The sequence below is a fragment of the Equus caballus genome, chromosome 7 (assembly GCF_041296265.1).
Source record: "Equus caballus isolate H_3958 breed thoroughbred chromosome 7, TB-T2T, whole genome shotgun sequence".
NCBI lineage: Eukaryota > Metazoa > Chordata > Mammalia > Perissodactyla > Equidae > Equus > Equus caballus.
The window spans coordinates 33,369,719-33,387,429 of NC_091690.1; the positions used below are offsets into that span (position 1 = coordinate 33,369,719).

The following is a 17,711-nucleotide window of genomic DNA, read 5'->3' on the forward strand; positions in this document are numbered from 1 at the left end:
AGAAAGCTTTGCAAATTTCAATCAGAATACATGTTCAAAAATGTTTATAACAGCTTTATTAATAATAGGCAAAAACTTGAAACTATATGTTCATTAACAGACTAAATAATTCTATATTCAGGTGATGGAATACTACACGGCAATACAAAAATAGTGATCCATCCATATATGCAACAATATAGATGAATATTACAGGTTTTATGCTGAGGAAAAGAAGCCAGAAACAATACAGTACATGTTTACATGAAGTTCAAATACAGGCAAAATCAATCTGTGATAATAAAAGTCAAAATAGCGGATAGCTTTAGAGTTGGGGGTTGAGGGCAGGTAATATTTACTGGAGAGGAAACCTTCTAAAGTGGATGGAAATGTTTACATCTTGATCTAGGTTGCATATACATATGCAAAAGTTCAATGAGCTATACACTTAAGATTTGTGCTCTTTGCTATATGAAAACTGGACTGCAGAGTTTTAAAAGAAGGTTTACGTTTTCTTCTATTGCCTACATTTTACTGCATACCCAATACATACACCAACCTCACTCCTAAATTCTAGGTCCCCTGAATTCAAGGATCTATTCAGTCTCATCTAAAGTGCAGTCATCCCCCATATGCGTATTTTTTTCACTGAAGCAACATTGAACAAAATCAAAGGGCAAAACTTAACATTTATCCAAACTTCCCTTATTTCCCAATAGAAGAGAACTTTCCTAAGGAAAAGTTTATAGGTAAAGATATTTCCCCAGAACATCACTTATCATTGTTTCTCAAAGAAATTTTTACCATTAATGGTAAGTTTAGATCAAAAAATTGTTCCTTTGAGTTTTTTATATAAAGTTATATTTCACATTACATAGTACTGTGGATTTATGAACTCATCCTGGATTGTCATCCCTTCCCCATTTTGCCCATTAGAATGTAATGACTATCTGCAATGCATGAAAATTCAGTAGCAATTGCAACTCTCCTAATAAGCAACAGCTTAATGCTACCCTGATAGCTAAATGTGTACCCATAACTATCTAGTGTTCTGTTACATCCTCCAGACCAGTGTCATCAAATAGAAATATAATGCAAGCCACATATATAATTCTAAACTTTCTAGTAGATACATTAAAAAACTAAACAGATAAATTCATTTAATGATATACATATTTTATTTAACATATTGTTTCCAAAATATTATTTCAACATGTACTAAATACAAAAAGTTATCAATGAGATATCTTACATTATTTTATATATTAATTCTTCAAAGATCCAGTGTGTATTTTGCACTTATATTGCACACTTACAGTATGTCTCAGTTTGGATGATCACATTTGAAGTACTCAACATAGCTAGTGGCTACCATATTGGATAGTGCAGCTCCCAGTTACTTCAGACCACAACCAAGGTAACCCTTGAAAAAAGACTCCAAATTCTATCTCTGTTAGTCTTGAAATAATATATGACAACTCCACTCCACATCTTTACACACCTTAAAATTATATTTCTCTTCCCTGGGAGTTCTAATTCACTAAACTATGTCCCTAGGGCTCCACTCACCAAGTAAATGGTCACCATACTTGCCTCTATCTGAAATCTAACATACTCACTACTTACACACTACATAATTCATCAAACTCTGATCTTGTCATTTTGCCAAAACCAACTCGATAAAATTTTCACCTCCTACTCTCTTGCAAAATGTGATATATTAAAATTATCTTGTAAAAAGTAGCATGAAATTACTATGAATATATTCATAATTTAAATGTGCTAGGTCACCAACATGAGAAATTAAATCTCCCAAGAAAGAGATGAGGCAAGAAAACATGGCATAAAGGAAAGCAAACAGGATTGGGGTTCAAGCTGGGGTTTTAGTCCCAGCTCTGGCCCTGGGTAGTCTTATGTTCTTGGGCAACATACAAATATTTCTGAATTTCCAAAGAGTAATGTATTATATAAAGGCACTGGATTAAACAATTCCTAAGCCCCATTCAATATTGAATACTCTAAAATTGTAGCAACTCTTTTGATAAAATAAAGAAGGAAGAGTTGGGGGATGAAGGTGAGGGAGAATAAATTCATTTGGGAAAGACAGTTAAAATTCCTGTACATATAGGACAGGAAAAACAGCACTGAAGCTTCGGTTCCTCATTGAAGAAAATAATAACAATAATAATACACTCCAATAAAAAAATCCTTGAATTCCTTTTCTCATTTTCTAATAGTTTTTCAAGAGAAAGTTATTCTGCGCAAGGTTTTCTTCAGAGCAAATTTGACGTCCTTATTCCTCAGGCTATAGATTAATGGGTTGAACATAGGCACAACAATGGTATAGAACAAGGAAGACACTTTCCCCTGCTCAAGGGGTAAAACGGAAGGTGGTTTGAGGTGCATAAAAGCTCCCGACCCAAAGAAAAGAGAAACTGCAATTATGTGGGAACTGCAAGTATTAAAGGCTTTGGACCTGCCTTCAGTGGACCTGATGTGGAAAATGCTGGCAAGGATGAAACCGTAAGAGATAAAAATGGCAACGATGGGCATCCCAATGCCAATAGTCACAACAATAAAGACTACTAGTACGTTTATGTAAGAGCTACTGCAGGAGAGCTCAAGGAGGGGAAGGATGTCACACATATAGTGATTGACAATGTTGCCAGCACAAAAGGTCAGAAACACTATATTTCCTGTATGGGCCATAGCCCCGAAAACTCCCATCCCATAGACACCTAACGAGAGGAGTAAACACACTTGAGGAGACATGGTAACTGTGTACAACAATGGTTTACAGATGGCAACATAGCGGTCATATGCCATCGCTGACAAGATGAAGGATTCAGAAAAGACAAAAAAACAAAAGAAAAAGAGCTGAGTCATACACCCTGCATAGGAAATGATGTTCTTCTTTGAGACAAAACTCATTAGCATTTTGGGGATGATGGCAGTAGAGAAACTAAAATCTATGAAGGACAAGTTGAAGAGGAAAAAGTACATGGGAATATGAAGGTGAGAATTCAGCCCAATCAGGGTTATCAAGCCCAGGTTCCCCATTATGGTGACCGTGTAGAAACCTAGAAACAGGAAGAAGAGGGGTATCTGGAGTTCTGGATGGTTTGTTAAGCCTGTGAGGATAAACTCTATCACAGAGGTGTTGTCTGCAGCCATTCTCCTCTAGGAGGATCTCTGAGGGAAAAAGAAAAGAATTGCTCAGAGAAAAGGCGGGGGCAACATTTTTGAGAATGGTATTTTAATAGAGATTTTTGAAGTTCAAGATGGCATTTCCTATATGTCTCTGTTTTCATGGTCCCCAAATGCTTTGAATCATCTTAGTAACTATCTGTGGGTGAATTTTACCTCCAGAGTAAGGGCTGGTACAACTGAGAATGGAGTCCACAAAGCCCAGCTGGGATGACCTTTCGACTTTTACTGTTACCATCTTCTGTGTACTTCTTTCCTTCTACAGCACTTGATCAAGTTTGTTAGATGTGGGGCTCTTCTCTAGCATGATTCTTGAGAAATGGGAGCCATTTGACCCTGCCTAGACTTTCCACCACTGGATCAATACTAGACAGGGCAGGAAAGTGAGGTCATGTTGCCCAAAGTCTTTAGCTGAAACGGCTGTGGAATTATTATGTAATAATAATATTGGGATGATCATGTAAAGTTATTGATTAAATCTAAGAAAAAAGAAAATAAATATTTACTGAGCACTAGCTATATGATAGGCACTGTTCTAAATGCTGAGGGGCATTATGATTATCTCCATTTGACAGTTGAGGACACTGGGCTAAGTGATTTGCACAAGTCCCAATGCTACTAAGTTGCAGCAGAAGGTGAACTGTGGTGGTCTGGCTCCCAGGGATAGAGCTTTTAATCATCTGCTACAGGACAGACCAAGTCAGGCAGGCACTCACCCTTCTGCTTGGAATCACAATGCTGTACTCTGCTGGCTCTCATCCATCTCTTTCATGGAGATTCAAGTGGCACTGGTGAAAAGAAAGTGACAACTTGCAGCTCATACCCCTCTGCTTCTGCTTCTCTAGTTTAAGGATCAAAACCTCTAGTTTATCTTGATTCCCTTGCTGAGCTGAAGAACATGATCTCTGATTGTGGCTTTGTCATGAGCCTCCTGTCCAGCTTCTGGGAATGAGACATCATCCTTTCGTAAGGCCCATGGATAACCAGAGACTAAAGAGTTTTATTCAGAATTAAAGATCTCAGTGACCTACTTAGAAATACTCCCTCAGGATCACTGCTCCAGAGACCACCTTTCCTAAGGAAGAAGAAATGTTTGTTTACACCCTTGATACTACTTGACGTGGCTTTTAATGACTTATTCTTTTATTCACTACATCTTTTTAAGCACAGTTAAGAGCAAAGTACTGCGGGAAAAATAATACTGACTACCCTGTGTTGAGCATTTACTGTGCGCCAAACACTGTTTCTTATCCAGCACCCTCCTACTGACAGCAAGTATCTAAAGCAATGCACAGATAATTTTACCTTGTTTATTCCTCACAAAACCTTATAGGTTAGACCTGTTAATCTCCACTTTAACAATGAGAAGCACATACATCTTGTAGGTTCCAGTATCTTGAGTCAAACTGTGGTCTGTCCAACTCCAAACTTCATGGGGCCAGGGATCTTGCTGGGCTTCTTAAGCAAGCAGAACATATTTAATGTGCATTACTGACAACATACAATTTTATCTCTAGACTCAAGTCCTGGCTATTGCAAACTGCACACATTTTCAAAATAGTTATCTGGAAGGCAATTTATTTATATAGGGACTAATGAAGTTTTGTGTGGCAACTTGCATTCTACACCCTTTACCAGGGGCTTTTATATATTAAGGATGACAGATTTCCTAGCCAGGAAACAAATCTTGATTTGGGGAAATTTCATGTGCCAGTGGATTAGATAGGTTTTTGGTCCTGGGTTAATGGCAGAAATCCTCTTACAAAAGTTATAAAATCAAAACACGAAGGCATAAGTCCATCTTCTTCCAGACAAGTCCAACTAAAACTACTGCAGACAGGCCTGTGTATGCTTATGAGTATGTGCACATACATCCATGAGGACCTGCTCACCCTCAGCTAAGACTCAGCAATAACAGTGCCTCATCTTTTGATTTACACTTAGAGTTTTTCATGTCCCAGAGTAACGAATGAATCCCAATCTTTGTTCTCAATCCCACTGCACAATAATTATAAATAGAGAAAAACAATTCATTAAAATAAGCTCTCCTTGATATCCAAGTGCAAAGAAGATTTTGGGAGTTCTCTGAGAGCTCAAGGGGGATTTTGTTACTTCGGAGACAGTTGCCATGACAACCTCATTTCCAAATGCATCTTCAGCAGGGCTCCTCTAAAGCCATGTTACCTGATGACTTGCTCCCGTACAGAGTAGAGAACAAAAAAAGCTATTTTGTCTTTTTCCATTTGTGCAGTACTATTGCCTTTCCAAAACTGGAATCTCTGAAAAATGGCCTCCTACTTCTACTTATTTCTGACTTCAACTATATAAATGTAACATTATGAAGCATGTGAATATTTAAATACTAATAAAATGTCTTTGCATATATGTCTCATGCATGTCCATTAGCTCTCAGACTTCTGGTAGATCATCAAAGATGCACAAGTATGGTCCCAAACCAATCCCTACATATCATAGGATTCCCAGCTTCAACAAGAAGCACAAATTTAGCCAGAGAAAAGAGATGGCAACTGAGAGGACTTCATGTGAAATACCTTTGATTAGCTCCTAAGAAAGCAGATAGAATTAAATTCATCTTTCAGGAGTAATATGTATAATAATTAATGTTAAGTTGATTTTAATAAATGTATTTGAGGATGTAATATGTGAGGTTCATGGATATAAAAAACATGGTTCATGCAAGAAAGAAACTTACAGTCTAATAGAGGCATCGCCCCTGTAGGCGCTTTTTCCTATTTCTGTCCCTTCATATTTCACATTTCCTGGGGTTCAGTTCTTAATCTTCCGCACTGTTTCTGCTTCATTAACTTCCGGATTAGCTCATTTGTTTTATGGCTTCAACAGTCCCTCCATATAATGGCTCTCAAATTTGTGTCTTTAGTTCTCAATTTCCTATTAAGCTTTTTTCCTATGTAACCAACCTTTTTCTGGATATTTCCAAGAGGCTGTCCCGTGGTCATCCTTGAACTCACTGAGGACATAGATGAATACATTTTCCTTTCCCCAAAAGTAGATGTCCTCTCAACCTCTCCTAAGTGATAAGAGCACTAGCAGTATCCTTTGTTTTAATATTTGGTCTTGGATCCTGGTTCCTGATACAGTGCTCTGAAACCCTTGTAACTTCCTGTGTAACAGGAGTGTCTTTTGTTCTAATGAGGTGACTTGGATAGTCTCCTGGATGAGGGCTAGTCATCAGGAAGACCAAGACATGATTAGAAGCTTGGAATTTTCAGCCCCGCCCCCCCATTCTCATCAGAAGGGAAAAGGGCTGAAAATGGAGTTAATGATCAGTCACGCCTATGTGATCAAGCCTCCATAAAATTCCACAAGTATGTGGTTTGGACAGCTTATAGGTTAGTGAACACATGGAGGTGCCGGGAGAGTGGCACCTGGAGAGAGCACAGAAGCTCTATGCCCCTTCCCACATACCTTGCTCTACACAACTCTTCCATCTGGATGTTCATCTGTATCCTTTTTATCATATCTTTTAATAAACTGGTAAACGTTTAGTATTTCCACGAGTTCTGTGAGCCACACTAGCAAATTAATTGAACCGAAGGAGGAATTCTTTGGAACCTCTGATCTATAACCAATGGATCAGAAGCACAGGAGGTAACCTGGGCTTGCGACTGGCGCTTGAAGTGTGTGTGTGTGTGTGGTGGGGGGAGGCAGTCTTGTGGGATCCAGCCCTTAACCTGTGGGATCTGACACTATATCCAGATAGACAGTGTAAGAAATGAGTTAAATTGTAGGACATCCAGCTGATGTCAGAGAGACTTGCTTGCTGTGGGGAAAAGCCCCCACATATTTGGCGACCAAAAGTGTCAGAAGTGAAGCGTGCTGTGTGAATAGTAGAGGAGACTCACAGGAGAGAAACACACAGTAGGGAAGAACTGGGTTTTTCCCTATACAGGAAAGAAAAAAATGGATTTTTTTTTATTACAGAAAGGAAAATAAGTATTTCAGGAAGAAGTTAGCTCTCACATTGTTAAGTAAAATAGGACTGAAAAATATTCATTGAATTTAACGTCTGGTTTCATCTATTTCTTTCATAGAAGATGAACTTCCACAAGGTAGTGGCTTGTCCAAGACTCTTTGACCAGAGCCAGATCATTAGACTCCTAAGCCTAGGGTTCTTCCGGGATGCCACATTGCCTCTTGGTTTAAGCTAGTCATCAGAATAAAGTTCCTGAGAGAAAGCTTTGTAAAATATTGGAACACATCACTGAGAGAGTGTGTGGTGTTCCTTTCCAGAGAGTCTTTAGAAATTGTAGACAATCTCTTTGTTTTCCGAGAAGAAATTCCTAAAAGTTAAATTAAGTCTAAAGAGATACTCTCTGTTAAGAATATTGCTGAAATGTTCTCATGAAAGGCTTTTTTCAATTATACTCCTATCAGCAATGTATAAGCACACCTTTTTCCTTATGTCTTTCCTAAGTTTCTAACAAATTGAGCCAATTTGACGCTAAAAATGCCATCACATTACTTTAATTCATATCTCTTTTATTACAAATTATGTTGGGCTTCAGGAATTTAATTTTCTGTCTTTTGGCCTTAGCCATTCATGTGTTGTACTTGAATATTTAAATCTACTTTATTGAGGTATAATTGACATACAATAAAATGAACCCAATATATGGGTTTATACAGTTCAGTAATTTTTAACACATGTATATTCCCATGCAACCATCACTCAATAAAGACATGACATTTTAATTTTCCTAAAAAGTTCCCTAGTATAATTAGTGACCAGCACTCCTGGTCCTGGAAAACCACTGCCTGGTTTCAATCACTATATATTATTTTTGCCTTTTAAAATTTATGACAATGTAATCATACAGTATGTACTGTTTTGTGTTACCTTCCTTTCACTCAGCATAGTTTTGAGATTCATTCACGTTGTTGCATTCATCAGTAATTCATTCCCTTTTATTGCTGAGGAGTATTCAATGATATGAACGTGCTACAATTTGTTTACTCATTCACTAGTTGAGGGAAATTTATATTGTTTCCAATTTGGGACTAATATAAATAAAGCTGCTATGAATGTTCATGCATAAATTTTTTTTACAGGGATATGCTTTCGTTTCACTCAGGTAAATACCTAAGATCATCATATAGAACACGTATTTTTAATTTTTTAAAAAACCTGTGTAAGTTTTCTAAAATGATTGTGCCATTTGACACTCCCACCAGCAATAAATGAGAGTTCCAGATGCTCACTAATACATAGTATTATCAGTATTTCTAATTTTCATTTTCTTTGGCATGTAATGGTATCTCATTGTGATTTTATTTACATTTCTCTGATTATTAATGACATTGATCCTCTTTTCATGTCTTATTGGACATTTATATATCCTTGTATTTGACTATTTATCTATTTCTTACTTGGCTTTTGTGTTTTCTTGTTATTGGGTTATAAAAGTTCTTTATATGTTCTGGGTATAAGTCTTTTGTAATATATATTTAAAATATTTTCTCCTAGTCAGTGGCTTACTTTTCATTTTCTCAGCAGTGTATCTCAAGGAATAGAGTTTTAAATTCTTATGAAATTCAATTTATACTATGGTTAGTGCTTTTTTTGTTCTGTCTAAAATTCTTTGCCTAGCCCAATGTTGGGAAAATGTTTTTTCTTCTATGTCTTCTTCTATACTTTTATTGTTTTCACCTTAATGTTTAGGTTGATGGTCCGTTTTGAGTTAATTTTGTTTAACTTTTTTATATTGGGGCATTTCAAACGATGAAATGTAAACAGAAGTGTATAGTAAATTCTTTTGTACCCATCCCAGTTTCAACAATATCAACATTCTGACAATCTTATATCATATATACCTCACTAACTTTTTACTCTCGATCAATGATGATAATAATTACAGTTCTTTCTTAGGTAAAATTTATGTAACTTGAAACACATAAATCGTAGCTATCCAACTTTTAACAAAAAGATGCACCTCTGTAACTCACAATATTATCTTAATAAATAAGTTTTCTATCACTCCAGAAAGTTTTCTTTGTTCCATCTGAGTAATTTCCTCCCCGTGGAAAACTAGTCAGGTTTTTTTCACCTTAAATTAGCTTTACCTCTTCTACAACTTCATAAAGTGAATCATACAGTTTGTGGTCTTTGATCTGGTCTATTTTGCTCAGCATAATTTCTGTGAATCATAAGGTAGATCTATTTTTATATTTTTAAAGAACTTCCATATTGTTTTCCATAGTAGCTGAACCAACTTCATTCCCCCCAACAGTGTACAAGCGTTTCCTTTTCTCCACATCCTCACCAACACTTGTTATCTTTTGTCTTCCTGGTGATAGCTATGCTAACAGGTGTGAGGTGATATCTCATTGTGGTTTTGATTTTCATTTTTCTTATGATTAGTAATGTTGATGTACCTGTTTGGTCATTTGGACGTCTTTGTTAAAAACATGTCTATTTAGTCCTTTTGCCCATTTTTAATCATATTATTTTGGTGGTGTTGTTATTGAGTTGCATGAGTTCTTTATATGTTTTGGATATTAATCCCTTACCAGAAATATGATTTGCAAATATTTTTCTCCCATTCTGTAGGTTGTCTTTTTATTTTATTTATTGTTTCTTTTGCTGTGCAGAATCTTTTAGTTTGATTTAGTCTTATTTGTTAATTTTTTATTTTGTTGTTTGTGCTTCTGGTGTCATAGCTGAAAAATCATTACAAGACCAAAGTTAAGAAATTTCTTCCCTATGTTTTCTTCTAGAAGTTTTACAGTATCAGGTCTTATGTTTAAGTATTTGATCCATTTTAAATTAATTTTTGTTAGTGGCATAAGATAGGGGTGCAATTTCATTGTTCTGCATGTGTTTATCCAGTTTTCCCAACACCGTTTGTTGGAGAGACTATCCTTTTCCATTGGGCATTCTCGGCTGCCTTGTTAAATATTAGTTGACCATATACGCTGTGGTTTAATTCTGGACTCTTTATTCTGTTCTGTTGATCTGCATGTTTAGTTTTATGCTAGTACCATACTATTTTTATTACCATGGCTTTGTAATATAGTTTGAATCAGGAAGAGCGATACCTCCAGATTTGTTCTTCTTTCTCAGGATTGCTTTGGCTATTCAAGGTCTTTTACATTTCTACACAAATTTTAGGGTCATTTTTTTCTTTAGGATTTTGCGAGGGATTCCACTGAATCTATAGATGGTTTTGGGTAGTATGAACATTTTAACAATATTAATTTTTCTGGTCCATGAGCGTCAGATGTCGTTCCATTTGTGTCTTCTCTGATTTCTTTCAACAAAGTCTTGTAGTTTTTATTGTACAGATCTTTCACTTCCTTGGTTAAATTTATTCCTAGATAGTTTATTGTTTTTGATGCTATGAGAAATGGGAAAGGTTTCTTTATTTCTTTTTCAGATGTTTCATTATTACTGTATAGAAATGCAACTGATTTCTATATGTTTATTCTATATCCTGCAACTTTACTGAGATTGTTGATTAGTTCCAACAGTTTTTTGGTTGAGTCTTTGAGATTTTCTATATACAAATCCATATCATCTGCAAATAGCAACATTTTTACTTCTTCCTTTCCAATTTTGATGACTTTCATTTTTTTGTCCTGTCTAATTGTTCTAGCTAGGACTTAAGTATTATACTGAATAAGAGTGGTGAGAGTAGGCATCCTTGTCTTCTTCCAGAAATTACAGAGAAAGCTTTCAATTTTTCTCCATTGCATATAATGTTAACTGTGTGTTTGTCGTATATCGCCTTCATTATATTGAGGTTTCTTCCTTGTATACCCAACTTGCTGAGGGTTTTTGTCATGCAGGATACTGTATTTTGTTAAATGCTTTTCTGCATCTGTTGTGATGATGATGTGATTTTTATCTTTCATTCTATTAGTGTAAATGTATTTCATTTATTGATTTGCATATGTTGAACCATCCTTGCATGCCTCAGATAAATCTCAGTTGGTCATGGTGTATAATCCTTTTAATGTGTTCTTGAAGTCAGTTTGCTAACATTTTCTTGAAAACTTTTACATTTATCTTCATTAGGGGTATTTATCTATAGTTTTCTCTTCTTGTAGAGTCCTTATCTGGCTTTGAAATCAGGGTAATGCTGGCCTCATAGAATGAGTTTGGGAGTGTTCCCTCCTCTTCAATTTTTTGGAAGAGTTTGAGAAGGTTTGGCTTTCATTCTTCTTTAAATGTTTGGTAGAATTTGCCAGTGAAGCCATGGACCTGGAATTTTATGTGTTGGGAGGTTTTCAATTAATGATTCAACCTCTACTCATTATTGGTCTGTTCATATTTTCTATTTCTTCCTCCTTCAGTCTTTGTAGGTTGTAAGTTTCTAGAAATGTGTCCATTCTTCTAGATTATCTAATTTGTTGGCATATAATTGTTCATAATAGTCTCTTATGATTCTATGTATTTCTGTAGTATCAGCTGTAACGTCTCCTCTTTTATTCCTAATTTTATTTATTTGAGTCTTCTCTCTTTTGTTCTTAGTCTACCTAAACGTTTGTCAGTTTTGTTTAGCTTTTCAAAGAACAGCTCTCAGTTCTGTTTATCCTATGGTTTTTCTGGTCTCTTTTATTTATTTCCACTCTGATTTTTATTATTTCCTTCTTTCTACTAACTTTGGGTTTAATTTGTTCTTCTTTTTATAGTTCCTTGAAACTTAAAGTGAGGCTGTTTATTTGAGATCTTTATAATATCTTAATATATGCATTTATCACTATAAACTTTCCTCTCAGAACTGTTTTTGCAGCATCCCACAGGATTTGATATGTTGTATTTCCAGTTTCATTTTTTCAATTTCAATTTTATTTCTCTTTTCATTTCTTCTTTGACCCATTGGTTGTTCAGAAGTATACTTTTAGTTTCTACATATTTTTAGATTTTCCAGATTTCCTCTTGTTATTGACTTTTAGTTTCATACCATTGGTCAAATAGTTGATATGATTTCAGTTTTCTTAATTTTGCTAAGATTTGTTTTGCATGCTATCATATGATGTATCCTGGAAAATGTGCTTTGTGCCCTTGATAAAAATGTGTATTCTGTTGCTGTTGGTTAGAATGTTCTATATATGTGTGTTAAGTCCACTAGGTCTAAAGTACAGTTCAATTCCAATGTTTCCTTGTTAATTTTCTTTCTAGATAATCTATCAATTGCTCACAGTGAAGTATTGAAGTCCCCTGCTATTATTTTATTGTTGTCTATTCCTCCTTTCAGATCTGTTAGTATTTGCTTAATATATTTAGGTGCTCTGATGTTGGGTACATATATATTTGTGGTATATCTTCTTGATGTACTGACCTCTTTATCATTATATAGTGACCTTCTTTATCCTTTGTTACCATTTTTAGTTGAAGTCTATTTTGTCTGATATAAGTATGGCTATCCTCACTTTCTTTTGGTTTCCATTTGCATGGAGTATCTTCTTCCATCCCTTTGCTTTGAGCCTATGTGTGTCTTTAAAGCCAAAATGAGTCTCCTGTAGGCAGCATATAACTGGATTTTGTTTTTTACCCATTCAGTCACTCTATAACTTTTGATTGGTGAACTCAATCTATTTACATTTAGAGTGACTATTGATATGTAAGGACTTACTACTGCCATCTCATTGTTTGCCTTCTGGTTGTTATGTGTCTCCATTGTTTCTTTTTCCCTCTTTTTCTGATCACCTTTATAAGCTGATGGTTTTCCATGATGGTGTGTTCAGTCTCCCACTTTTTTATGGGTCATGAATCTACTCTAAAGTTTTAATTTGTGGTTACCATGAGGCTTACGTAAAACATCTCATAGAGGCACCGGCCCCATGGCCAACTGGTTAAGTTCGCACACTCCACTTCAGCAGCCCAGGGTTTCACGGCTTCGGATCCTGGGCGCAGTCAAGGCATTGCTCATTAGGCCACATTGAGGTGGCGTCCCACATACCACAACTAGAAGGACCCACAACTAAAATATACAACTATGTACTTGGGGGATTTGGGGAGAAAAAACAGGAAAAAAAAAAAAAGAAGATTGGCAACAGTTATTAGCTCAGGTACCAATCTTTAAAAAAAAAGATCTCGTAGATAAAACAGTCCATTTTATGCTGAGAGCAACTTATCTTCATTTGCCTGTAAAGGCGCCACCTTTTTACTCCTTCTCTCTTACATTTTCATGTGACAACTTACCTCTTTTTATGCTGTGCATTATTTAACAAATTATACTAGCTGTACAGTAGTACCCCCCTTATCCATGTGAGATATGTTTCAAGACTCCCAGTGGATGCCTGAAACCAAACTCTATATATACACAATGTTGTTTCTTATACATATATACCTATGATAAAGCTTAATTTAGAAACTAGGCACAGTAAGAGATTAACAATAACTCATAATAAAATAGAATAATTATAACAATATACTGTAATGAAAGTTATGTGAATGTGGTCTCTCTCTCTTTCAAAATATTTTATTGTACCTTACTCACCCTTTTTCTTGTGATAATGAGAGATAATAAAATGCCTACATGATGAGATGAAGAGAGGTGAATGATAGGGCACTGTGACATAGCATTAGGCTACTATCGATGTTCTGAGGACATGTCAGAAGGAGGATCATCTGCTTCCAGATATTGATTGACCACTAGTAACTGAAATCACAGAAAGTAAGACTGCAGATAAGGGAAGACTGCTGTAGTTATTTTTAATACTCTTTTCCTTTAACCTTGTACTATAGTTAAGTGGTTAACACACCATTCTAATATAGAGTTACAGTTTTCTAATTCTGACCATTTGTCTTTCACCTTTACCAAAGTGTTGTGTACTTTCATATGTTTTCATGTCACTGATTAGCATCTTTTCATTTCAGGTTAAAGAACTCTTGTTAGCATTTCTTATGAGGCAGATCTAGGGGTGGTGAACTCCTTCAGGGCTTTTTTATTTTTTTGTCTGGGAAAGCCTTCATTTCTCCTTCATATATGAAGAATAATTTTGCCGGATATATTATTCTTGGCTGGCAATTTTGTATCTTTCAGCACTTAGAATATGTCATTTTACTCTCTCCTGGCTTGTAGACTTTTTGCTGAGAAATCTGCTGATAGCTTAATGAGGGTTTCTTTGTAGCTTACTTTCCTTTATTCCCTGACTGCCTTTAAGATTCTTTCTTTATCATTGATTTTTGACAGTTTCATTGTAATATGTCTTGGAGAAGCTTTGCAATTTTATTAGCTTCTTGGACTTGTATGTCCAAGTCCTACCCCTGGTTTGAGAAGTTCTCAGCTATTATTTCTTTAAATAAACTCTCTATTCCCTTCTCCCTCTCTTCTCCTTCTGGTACACTATTCTTATACAGGCATACCTTCAGATATTACAAGTTCAGTTTCAGACTCCCACAATAATGTTAATATCATGAGTCACATGAATTTTTTGGTTTTGCAATGCATGTAAAAACTATGTTTACACTATACTGTAATCTATTATTTCTGAAACAAAAGAAAAAGTACATACCTTAATTAAAAAATAATTTATTTCTAAAAAATACCATCATCTGAGCCTTCAGTGAATCATTATCTTTTTGCTGGTGTAGGGTCTTGTAAGAAACACAATATCTGTAAATCTCAACATGGCAAACCACCATAAAACGAAGTATTTGCCTTTCTGATTTGCCTTTCTGATCAAATCTGATAGCTCTCATAGGGCTTTCTCACTTTTTTAAGGTTTTAGTTCTCTCTCCTCTTCTAACCAAGTTATTTCTATATTCCTACCCTTGAAGTCACTTATACTCGCTTCCATCTAGTCTTTCCTGTTAGCAATGTTCTCTATTGGCTCTTTGTTTCATTCACTGAATTCTTCTCTCCAAAATCTCTGTTTGGTTCATTTTATAATTTCAATCTCTGGTGAAGAACTTATTACTTTTATTAATTTTATTCCTGAGCTTATTGAATTACCTTTCTGAGTTTTCTTGCAGCTTGTTGAATTTCTTCTACAGTTCTTTTAATTATCGGTTACATTGCAAAGTTCCATGCCTTTGAGTTTGGTTGCTAGAGATTTATCATTTTCTTTTTGTGATACCATATTTCCTTGATTTTTCATCGAGTTTGAGGGTATGTACTTTTGCTTTCACATTTGAGATAGCAGTTACCTTCCTTAACTAAAGTTTTATGTCTGCTTTTGTTCTTACAATTCAACAGGCTGCTTATTTGAAACTTTTCTTTTCTTTTCCAGAAGGTGGCACAAAATCTCAAGTTTGTAGTTTCTCCTATAGGAGCTGATTTTAGTGAATGCACTCAGGAGTGGTGCATAAGGAGCTAGCAGCAGGGTAGAGGGATGTGTGGGCTTAGCATCTGGAGCTTTGGGGGTGTCCATGGGCTGGTGGAGGGATCCTCCAGTGGGACAGTCCCAGAGGTCTGTGAGTGGACCTGCTGCTGAAATCCCAAAGCAGGTGGGAGGAATCACATTCTTTTAATCCCCTTTGATATTCGTTCTTTTTTTTTTCTTTTGAGGAAGATTAGCCCTGAGCTAATATCTGCCTCCAATCCTCCTCTTTTTTGCCAAGGAAGACTGGCCCTGAGCTAACATCTGTGCCCATCTTCCTCTACTTTATATGTCTCTACTTTACTACTCATCTTCGTCTACTTTATGTCTACGACAGCATGGCTTGCCAGGTGGTGCCATGTCCGCATCCAGGATCCAAACCGGTGAACAGAGGGCCGCTGAAGCAGAATGTGCAAACTTAACCTCTGTGCCACCAGGCCGGTCCCTCCCCTTTGATGTTCTTAGCTGCAACTAGAGCAACGAGGGCAGCCAGGAAGTCACTCACTACTTTTGCTTTCCACTCCCATGCCAGAAAGTATGTGTCTGCTGCCGCCAAAATCTCAGCCCCTTGTAATGTTGCCCTGGGGAGTGGGACCACTTTAATGAGTTCCTCCCTCTCCTCTGCTTCCAAACTCATCTCTATCCTGTTCCAATGGATGCCAGATTCCCCCTTGGGCAGGAATCTCCATTATTTATTGCCTCTGGGTATCCACCCAGTTTTGCACTCTCCAGGTTCCCTTTTTCCTGCTTGGGCTAGTGGAGGTGGGGTAGGATTGCTAACTCCCTTGGGTCTGCAGCCCTGACCAAAGTCCTTGCCATTCACTTTCAAATGCACAGGTGAATAGAAACCTCCAAGGCGTCCTGTGTAATGTTCAGAGACACTTTCATTCCATTATGCATGTCCAATTAGTTGTTAAAATGGAGAGAAAAAAGGAACAACTCATGCTGCTATGATGCTGATATCACCTTCTTTTTCATCATTTTAATTTTAAGCCATCCATCTCTTTATCGTCTAAGTGTGATTCTTGTAAACAACAAATAGTGTGTTTTACTTTGTTTTTGTCTTTTAATTGGAGTGTTTAATTGGAGTGTATCAAAGTACTTATGGATATAGTTAGGTTTAAATGCACCATCATTCTATTTGTTTTCTACGTGTCCTTTTTTATTTTTTATATTTACATGAATATTTATATATTTTAATATATTCTGATTTTTAATATTTTTTAATTTCCTCTCATTAAATATACGTCTTTATTTTTTAAAGATTTCTCTAATGTTTAATATATGCATCTGTAATTTATCTCCTTTTAAATAATACTATACAGCTTCCTGCAATATTTAAGAAGCTAACAAAAGTCTAATCCATTTCCTTTCCATGTTCTTTGTGTTATTATTGTAATATTTTTATTTCTAGATATATTAAAAACTCCACCTTACACCATAATTATTTTGGCTATAAACTGTTATCATTTTAAACAAATTTAAGTAGAAAACAAATATCTTTTATATTTACATTCTTTTGTCTACATACAAGTCTCCACCTGACATCATTTTCCTTTAGTTGGAAGAACTGACTTCAACAATTCTTTTAGGGCAGACATGCTGTCAATGAATTCTCTAAGCTCTTATTTTTCTGACCAAAAAAAAAAAATCTTTCTTTACTTTAATTTTGAAGAATGTTTTCTCTGGATATAATCCTGAACAGACAAATTTTTTTTCAGTGTTTTAAATACATAGTCTCATTGTTCTTCAGTTTATTCATTACAAGAAGTCAACGACCATCCTTATTTTGGTCCTCTTTGTGAAATTTGTCTTTATTATCTGGTTGGTTTTAACATTTTTCTTCTTACCTAGTTTCATGGAAACACAAAGGGACTGGTATTCATATTTCTGGACTTGTATTCATTTTTTTCATCGTAGCTCAAGTCGTCTTCCCCATAAATTCAAGGTGACTCAGCCTTCCTGATCTCTGACTCCAAACTCAGTGACAATTTTTTGCTCTGCTTCGGTTGCCCCTCTGGTGGCAGGGTCTGCACACAGGTAAAATTATTTTAAAAATTTAGCACAAGCTAAAATTATAGCTTGGACAATTATAAGACTCACCTGTTTTTTTTCTCTTCCATCTTAAATCCCAGTCCCCAGATGCTTGTTCTCAGATGTCTAAAGCTTAGTTACACATATTTTTCCAGTTTTCCAGTTTACAGCGGGAAGATAAG

General features: G+C 35.8%; 1 protein-coding gene across 1 annotated transcript; it reads right to left on the reverse strand.

Annotated features, from left to right (window-relative positions):
* Positions 1 to 2,220: 2,220 nt before the first annotated feature.
* Positions 2,221 to 3,153, reverse strand: OR8B12J (olfactory receptor family 8 subfamily B member 12J). Its single transcript, NM_001391199.1, has one exon. It carries the CDS (start codon positions 3,151 to 3,153, stop codon positions 2,221 to 2,223), a length of 933 nt encoding a protein of 310 aa, NP_001378128.1.
* Between the last annotated feature and the right edge of the window lie 14,558 nt (positions 3,154 to 17,711).